This window comes from Impatiens glandulifera, chromosome 1 (assembly GCF_907164915.1).
Source record: "Impatiens glandulifera chromosome 1, dImpGla2.1, whole genome shotgun sequence".
Classification (NCBI taxonomy): Eukaryota; Viridiplantae; Streptophyta; class Magnoliopsida; order Ericales; family Balsaminaceae; genus Impatiens; species Impatiens glandulifera.
This window is the reverse complement of record NC_061862.1, coordinates 36590544-36599768: the sequence shown is the minus strand read 5'-3', so window position 1 is coordinate 36599768 and position 9225 is coordinate 36590544. Positions and strand designations below refer to the sequence as shown.

Genomic DNA, 9225 nt, shown 5'->3' with positions numbered 1-9225 from the left:
AAGACGGAAGAAAAAGAGATGAAGAGTCACTTATGATTGATACATTAGAAATTAGGATTTTGTTTTATGACAATATAATAGAATAATGTGGATTATGGGCCTTTTATATGGGCTGTGAAAATAGAGAGAAAAGAAAAAAAATTGTTTTAAATTTTAAGTTTTTTTATATTGAATAAATATATTATAAATTATCAGGCTCGAAAAAGCTCGACAAGCCGTCGAGCAAGCATTATATGAACTCGAGTTCGGCTCGAATATTAAACGAGATGGCTCGAACTCGATCAAAGTCAAGCTCAAGCCGAACTTTGATCGAGCGGCTCGCGAGCAGCTCACGAGCGGCTTGACTCATTTGCAGCCCTACGTGGTACTAGGACTGCCCCGATCGATCCCCATTACGAGATCCCTTCTTCTTTGACTTTTACCAAGATTCCCATGATGACCTACGATGTGACCCATTCGTTCTAGAAGCGTCAGAGACAAGAGTTACACCTGACGTCGTTGCCAAGCCAAATTCCTCTAAATTCAACATGGATCACGCTTGGTAAAACTGAGGCAAAGGATCACTCTACCGGAGTAACATCGTCACCTAGTTGTATGCCTCCGCCAAGCCCGCGACCAACTACAATACGAGGCGGTCATTCGAGACCAGGCTACCGACGCCCTACAACTAATCAACTAAGACTTTGAGACGTTAACAATAAGCCGAGACCCCGGAAAAATACGCCATGATGGTGGTAGAAAAATCTTCCTCAAGGGAAACCGCACGAGAATGACAGTTATCTTGAAAACTCCCACGTAGTAGTGTCTAGGCTTTCTCGACTATGGAGTCCGATTCTAAGATCTTGTGAAGGAGATCTTGTGAGATTGTGGCATAGATCCACTAAAGGATAGTGACATCAATGGTTAGTCACATATCTTTCTCTTTATCCGTCAATGGCGGTAATAGAACAGGGACCGACGGGATGATATGATGAAGAACCCGATGAGAACAAGCATGGATTTTGAACAAGTACGTCCATGTCGTGTATTGAACGTTTTCTAACTCAAGAACTATATAAACGTGATTCTTGATGTTGGAAACGATAAGGGTCAGGTGAAATCCTTGTTTGTCACTCGTTATCCGAAAAAAGTGATTAAAGAGAAGATGAATAGAAAATGAATTGTTAAGATACGACGTAAAATAGTGATTAAAGAGAAGATAGTAGAACATGGACCGTTAGGCTAAAGCGCGGTGGAAGAGAGAAAAGAGAAAAACCATATGATCTAATTCCATAAAAGAATACAATCCGTTATTTTATTCATTCCTAAATGTAACTATATACAATATTATAACATTAAGATTCAGATCTCCAATATATTAATTAGGTGAACCATATATGTATAAACATTCTATTTTAAACTCAATTATATGTACAAGAACATTATAATTTTTTATTTTTTAAATTTAAATAAAGACTTTTACACCCTTTAATTATTTAAACAAATTTGTATTACAAAAATTATTTATTCAATATTAAAAAATTTAATTGATACCTAATTGAATATTAAAACTAAAAATTATATATATTTGAATTATATATATATATATATATTTAAAATTTTACTCAATAAATTAAGATAAAAAAATTATATATATATTTGAAATTAAAAAAATTACATAAATGATCAATATTTTGTAAAATTTTATAATTTCACATATATTAATATAATATTTTTTTTACTAATTATTAAATTTTATAAATTAAAATGTATATTTTAAAATTATATAAATTATGTGTATATAATAACTACATGTATAATTTTAAATTATTTATATTACTGAAAAAAGTGAATAATAAAAAGTTATTAAAAAGTTAACTAATCAAATAAATTTAAAGGGAATATATTTTTTTTACTTTTTTTAAATTGTGATAAACTATATTTTTAATAAAGAGAATAAATTATTAATAATTTATTAAAATATGAGAAAAATACACATAAATACTATGTAGTTTTATCAATTTCATGTTTAAGGATTATGGAATAAAATTTCAAATTAAAATACTGTGGTAGAGTGTTTTGAGATAATTAATAATTTCAATTTCGCATGGTCTATGAGATAACATGACACTTCTTCGAGAAATTTATATATAATTCACCATTTTAATATATATATATATATATAATTTAAATATAATATTTAAAGTATATATATTTATGTTATTTTAACTCTCTATTTGTCTATAATACTTTTAATAAAATTTTATTAATATTTATAAATAGTTTTATTGTTGATCAATTTATATAATTACGTATAATTTAATTATATATAATATTATATATATATTATTTTATAAATAATTTTTTTTAAATATTAAATTATTATTTTCTAATATATATTCAACTAAATTTATATATAATTTATTTATTTTTAATACATACATATATAATATCATGATTTATATGTTTTAATATATGATATTTAATGATCTACTTGAAATTATTGTTTGTTCCAAAATATTGAACAACACAGTGTTTTAATTTAAAATTATATACCACAACCCCTAAAACGTGAGATTGGTGTGTACTTTTCCTTTAAAGTATTTTATAATATTAAATAAAATAATATTTAAATTTTGAATTAATATAAATTTGGATAATTTATAAATATATAATTAAACAATTTTAATAAAAATATAAATTATGTTTATATTAAAATAAAAATATATTATATACTAATTTTAATAAAAGTAAATAGATGAGAGAATATAGAATATAGAATGGAGAATAATAGAAATAAGATAAATTAATATATTGAATAATTATAATTATGTGAATGATTTATTAAATTATTTTTAATAGTGTATATGTCTAATTATGTTTTTTTTTGTTAATAAAAAGAAATAGACGAGAGATGAGAGAATAGAGGAAATAAGATAAATTAGTATATTGAATAATTATAATTATGTGAATGATTTATTAAATTATTTTTAATAGTGTATATGTTTAATTATGTTTTTTTTTATAAACTAGATAACTATATAAATTCATTAATATAATAAAAATATAAGTTGTACGTGTAATAACTATTTTGTGGGATAAAATTTGATGAGCCTATAACTATGCCTCAACCTGTGCCATAGTTTAAAGAAACGTTCTATTCTAAATACTGCGCCACAGTTTAAAAATTCCACTTTAGTCTCTTAAAATAAAAATAAAACAAGTTTTATTCTAAATACTTCATTTATAGTTATGGCCATTAAGAAATGATTTAGGAATTAAACACATGGTTGGATTGAAATTATTTAAATAAGCTATAGACTGTTTAAAAAATAATAATTTACTGTGATTTTTAAAAGTTATAATTTTTTTATAATTTTTTTTTTAAAATTAAGTATTAATATATAATGATAAAATAAAAAATAATAATTAAAAAAATAAAAAATAATAATTAAAAAAATAAAATATTTTAATTAATAAAGTCAATAATATGATAGTGTTTGATTTGTTTGTATTATTTAAATAATTGAAAAATGAACAATATCTAAGTATAAACAATTCAAATTTTAAAAACTATTTTTTTATAGGTTAAAAAAGTAAAAAAAAAAATCAATATTTGACTCTGTTAAAAAAAACATTAATATGCTTTCAATTGTCAAAGACATACTGCTCCCCTAATCTAGTTTATCTCTTCCTCTCAAGAAATTGAAGATCTTCCGATCCTGGTCTTTTTGAGTTTTGGTTTCAATAGTCTTGTTTCAAACAAGACTTTGAAGGATATAACTTAAACAAGACTCAAACCACCATTGATATTAAGTCTAGATGCGTTAGAAAGCTAATTTAGTTAGCTATAACTTTTGTCTTTCTCACGAAGTCCAAAACAGATCGCAGGTTCATGCAATTCCCTATGGAACGTCGGTGGCCCTGAATTGGACAGTCCAGCTTGTGGGCGGCCTAACTTGGGCTACAAGTTGAACCATGAGTTCTATTTGGTGTCAATAAAAATCTAACTCAAAGACCTTTTCGATGGTAGCTCATTTGCTCCAAATGATTGAGTAGATCAAAAGATATGAGTTTAGAAGTTGCACTTAGCTTCAATTCTCTATAGGAACGAAGCTAGGGCACCTGCATCGACTTGTTTGGACGTGTAGACCACCTTAACCGTCGAATGGGGCCCGAGACTGACTCCATTCGGATGGGCTATTTCTTAACTTTCCAACCATAAGTAGAAAGTCTAATTTTTTAGGCCCTATGGCTCAAGTTATGGAAATATAACCAAAAGTGTGTATGAATTGACCCAATTTCGGTCACTTTGTCTTGCATCGACGGTTCCTCACGATCAAGAGCTTTCATACAAGATTGAGATGAAAAAACTTTATAAAAGACTCTTCAAAATTTTCCAAATAATTTAAGATCATTCAAATCCAACAAGTGTATAGGTCAAAATTAAAATTTTGAAGTTGAAGGTGAATGATGTTCTTCCTTAGTCGTTTATGCCCAAAGTAAATAAAATATATTTATAGGAATTTTCAAATGAAGTGTCTGATGACATCACGATAGTCTTGGTACGGTTGAGTAGTGTTGACTTGTGTTGACCGAGTCTTGAACGGTCTAATTTGACTCAGTTTTCTTTTTTTTCCTTTTTGAAAGCATTATGTTTATGAAAAATGGAACTCGGTCACAAAAACAAACATTAAAATAGTTTCTTTATACATTTTTTAAATAACAATATTATACTCAAAATTCATGATTTTTCGAATCATTTGATCTGAAGGTATCGATTCATCCGAATTTTTAATATTTTGACAAATCAACGTTTGGACCAAGTTCAATATGGCAAATTGGGCTGGTTTTTAAATGATGCTTTTATTTATGGTCTCTCTGTCCAGCAATCAAATATGATGATCATACTAGACCAAACATATCTATTTTAATTTTAAGGGTACAAAAATGAGGCGAATAGTGAAATATAACAAAATCTGCAATATGTCTTGAATCGACTAGTCATCAACAACCTCGTCTTAGTTTGTATTATTGTTGTCTAGAAATGAAACAGAGCAACTACGTTGTCATTTGAGAATAAAACTAATAAATTAATCTCAAGACAAAAATGAGAGCTTTGTCCGCAATAAGATTTAGAAAAAAATGGATATACCACATATTGAAGAAATTTGTGTATATTTCAACACAAATTAATTGTGCTACAAATTATAAATAATTTTAGATATGTAGAGAATAAATTTAAACAAAAATAAATGTACAAGAAATAATTTCAAAAATTAAAAGTATGTAGAAGTAGGGTGAACATTACCCGACTTAATCTAAAATCTGATTCGAATCCGAAATAATAATTCAAATTAGTTATTTCTTATTGGATTGAGTTCAGATTTGGACTGAATTCAGATTTGATTAAATATGGATTGATGTAATTAGGATTATCAAAATATCTAAATAAAATATATTTTTCTTAATTTTTTTTATTTCACCATAATATATTATTAATTTTTAATTTTTTTTTATAACGGTTTAGGCAATTAATTTTTAGCTATAGTAATCAATTTTATATATTTATATATATTTATATATTTTAATTATTGTATAGATAAAATATTATAATATATTATTAAAAAAATTAATTATAATATTTTATTTGAGTGATTTAAAAAATATAAAAAAAAAATAAAATTTATTAAACAGTTATATAGAAAAATACTAATTCAGATTCAAACCGTATTAATCAATATTACAGATTTGATTACACATTATATTATTATAATTTAAATTTAATATGAATCAAATAAATATATTTAAATTCAAACCATATTAATATATAAAAATACTAATTCAAATTCAAACCGTATTAATTAATATTATAGATTTGATTACACATTATATTATTATAATTTAAATTTAATATGAATCAAATAAATATATTTAATGTGAATTAAATAAAACAAATTGAATTTATCAGTTTGTTAACCCCTTTATATTATATTATTTAAATTTAAATAAATTTTTATTTCAAATATTATTTTACTCAATATTATAAAATAATTTAATTATACACCTTATTTGAATCTAATTAAAAACTAAAAAATTATAAATATTTGAAATTATATATATATATATATATATATATATATATATATATATATATATATATTTAAAATTTGACTCAAGAAACTAGATAGATAAGGTTATATATATTTGAAATTAAAATTACATATATATGATAAATATATTTTTAAATTATATAATATTACATATTTTAATATAATAATTTTCATTTAGGAAACGAGTAGAGTGGTTTGGACCGTTTGGTGACATTCAAAGATGAATAACTTTCTATTTTTATTTTTTATTTTTATGTTATATTTTATTGTTGAAGTTACACAATTTTTTTTTTAATATAAATAGACATTTTTTAAAATATTTAATAATTTTTATTAGTTGTTAAATTTTATAAATTACAATGTATATTTTAAAATTATATACTATTAATAATTGCATTATAATTTTAAATTATTTATATACTGAAAAAGTGAATAATAAAATATTAATCAATAAAAAAGTATTAAAAAGTTAACAAATAAAATAAATTTAAATATAATAATTAATGTATCAATTCTTTTACTTTTATTTGAATTGTGATAAGTTATAATTTTTAATAAAAAAATTAAGTTGTTAATAATTTAATAAAATATTTTATAATATTAAATAAAATAATATTGAAAATTAAAATTAAAATAAATATTAATAATTTGTTAATATATAATTAAAAAATTTTAATAAAAAAATTATATTAAAATAATATATATATATATATTATAAACTAATTTAAATAAAAAATAAAATAGAGGAGAGATTAGATAAAAAGAGAGAATAGATGAAATGAGAAAAAAAATAATATATTGAATAATTTTAATTATGATAATAGTTTATTAAACTAATTTTTAATAATATATGTTGTATAAATGAAATAATTATATAAATTTATAAATTAAATTTATTTTAATAAAAATATATTAAGTTTTACGTGTAATAGTAATTTTGTGGTTTTCGATGAAATCGAGGTAAGATGAAATAATGTTTGATTTATTTGTATTATTTTTCAATTTAAAATTTAAAAATTATTTTCTTATAGGGTTAAAAAAGTAATATAAAAAAATTAATATTTGACTTTGTTAAAAAAAAAATACATAAATCCTGCTTCTGTTGTCAAAGACATACTTCTCTCCTATAATCCAGTCTGTCTTTCCTCTCAAGAAATCAACGCAGATCTTCAGATCCCTGTCTTCATCATCGTCACCTTAACCAAGTATCTTCCCTCCCTTCTCTTATACGCTTTGTTTAATCTATTTTGCTAGCTGAATTTTGGATTACCATGCGATTCGATTTCCGCTAAATCGATCGCGTTTTTCCTGCATTTGAATCTAAGATTTGATTGATGAAAAACTAGGTCTAGTGGTTGATTCAACTACCCTTTTCTAGTTTTATCTAATCTCACACATGATATGAATGTTGCATGTGCTAGTAGTATATACTAGCTTGTCTATTTTGTGTTTTCTTGGGTGAAATCGTTGTTCAGATGCGTAGATAGAATCTGTTTATCTTTCTAGTTTATGGAATTGTGGTTGATTAGATAGAGAAGAGAGATTGATCTCGTTTTAGTGAAATCTGATGATGTTTGGAGGAAAAAAGAAATGATCCCAACAACGTTTGAATCTATGGAGTTTGATTTATACTTATTAAAAGGAATGCAGTGATGTTGCTGAAACTGTAATGTTTTGATATTTGGTTTCATTTTTAGATCGAAGATGGTTGAGCTAAAGCAGAAACAGGCAGAGTTTGTCAAAGTTGAGGAGCTTCTTCCCCAAGCTGAAGGGTTTAGCATCATAGTTAAGGTTGTTAGCTCCAAGGTTGTAGTAACAAAGGGCCGTGGTGATGGAAACTTTGGTCGCCAGTCGCGTATGGCTGAATGCTTAGTCGGGGATGAGACAGGAGTCATCATCTTCACTGCCAGGAATGACCAAGGTAAGTAGAGACCGAGTTCAATCTTTTGATTTATAATTACCTGAAAATGTATTCATTCATACATGTCAAACTGTTTGGCTGTTAGAGTCTTGAACTAAGAATATGATGATTAAAGTGGGGACATGACTGTTGAATGTGTTTGGTTTTGTTTTGTTTTGTTATTTCAGTGGACTTGATGAAAGAGGGTGCAACAGTGATCCTGAGGAATGCGAAGGTTGACATTTTCAAGGCGTCGATGAGGCTGGCAGTTGACAGGTCTGGGCGTGTTGAAGTGGCTGATTCTGCTGATTTCACTGTGAAGGAAGATAGCAACTTGTCACTCATCGAGTTTGAACGTGTGGATGTTGTGGTTTAATAGTATAAACAAACAAGACTGCACTAGTGACTGCAACTTTTCTTTTTTTGGTTGAGTTCATTTAGAAACATTGCATCTCCTGCTCAAATAATATATTTTCGCCATTTAGGCTTGGACTTATATTGATTATCTTGTTGTTGAATTGGAAGTCTTTATCCTTTTTTACTGCTTAGAAATGAGAGGAAAAGATTATAATTGAAGATTAGTACGTATGAACAGTGAGAGTAAAGAAGAGTTTATGGTTTTAGGGAACAACAAAGTTACAGGATTTGATGTTACTCAAGTAAGAAGTAAGGGACTTCTTTACCAAGTTTCACTTTTCCTTTTTATTGAAGTTTTTAACTCCTTAATTCACTCACTTTTCATTATTTTTATTATTATTTAGTTTACTTGAATTTGGTTTAAGATTTGAAAATTGTGTAAATGAAAATATGTTATTTAGAAAAGAGGAACTCATAGTTTTTGTGAAATCTTTCAATTTATACTATGTTTTCCCATAGATTTGGTGTTGTTTACATTCTTATCATTTATGTCTGAGTTTTACTCAGAATGTTGCTACCATATTAATGTTAGTCTAATGAAGTTTGAAGCATACTATATTATTAGATATCCAAGATTTTGTTACTTATGACAAAAGACAATTTATCTTAGATTGCACAATTGCATGCTTTGAAATTTATCATATCATATATGGAATTTTCCTACATGAGAGATATTGTGGTAGCACATATAATGCACTTGTCACAAAAGATTAATAAATCAATGCAGGGAGGGGTGGGCATCAGCAAACTTGTGACTTCAATAAAACCTTGAGGGTCGGCCCAAGCATTACATTTGCATAGCTCCCACTTTGACAC

General features: G+C 25.7%; 1 protein-coding gene across 1 annotated transcript; it reads left to right on the top strand.

Moving 5' to 3' along the window:
* The first annotated feature begins 7175 nt into the window (after nucleotides 1-7175).
* On the top strand, nucleotides 7176-8508 carry LOC124921243 (uncharacterized protein At4g28440-like). Its single transcript, XM_047461869.1, has 3 exons — nucleotides 7176-7297; nucleotides 7790-8013; nucleotides 8181-8508. Exons 2-3 carry the CDS (start codon nucleotides 7797-7799, stop codon nucleotides 8366-8368), a joined length of 405 nt encoding a protein of 134 aa, XP_047317825.1. The 5' UTR covers nucleotides 7176-7297; nucleotides 7790-7796; the 3' UTR covers nucleotides 8369-8508.
* The last annotated feature ends 717 nt before the right edge of the window (nucleotides 8509-9225 follow it).

Bases quoted from the DNA above. Each gene is read 5' to 3' on its own strand.
- LOC124921243 (XM_047461869.1), top strand. From the start codon at position 7,797: ATGGTTGAGCTAAAGCAGAAACAGGCAGAGTTTGTCAAAGTTGAGGAG. The intron at 8,014-8,180 runs GTAAGTAGAGAC...TTGTTATTTCAG, and splicing joins CACTGCCAGGAATGACCAAG to TGGACTTGATGAAAGAGGGT.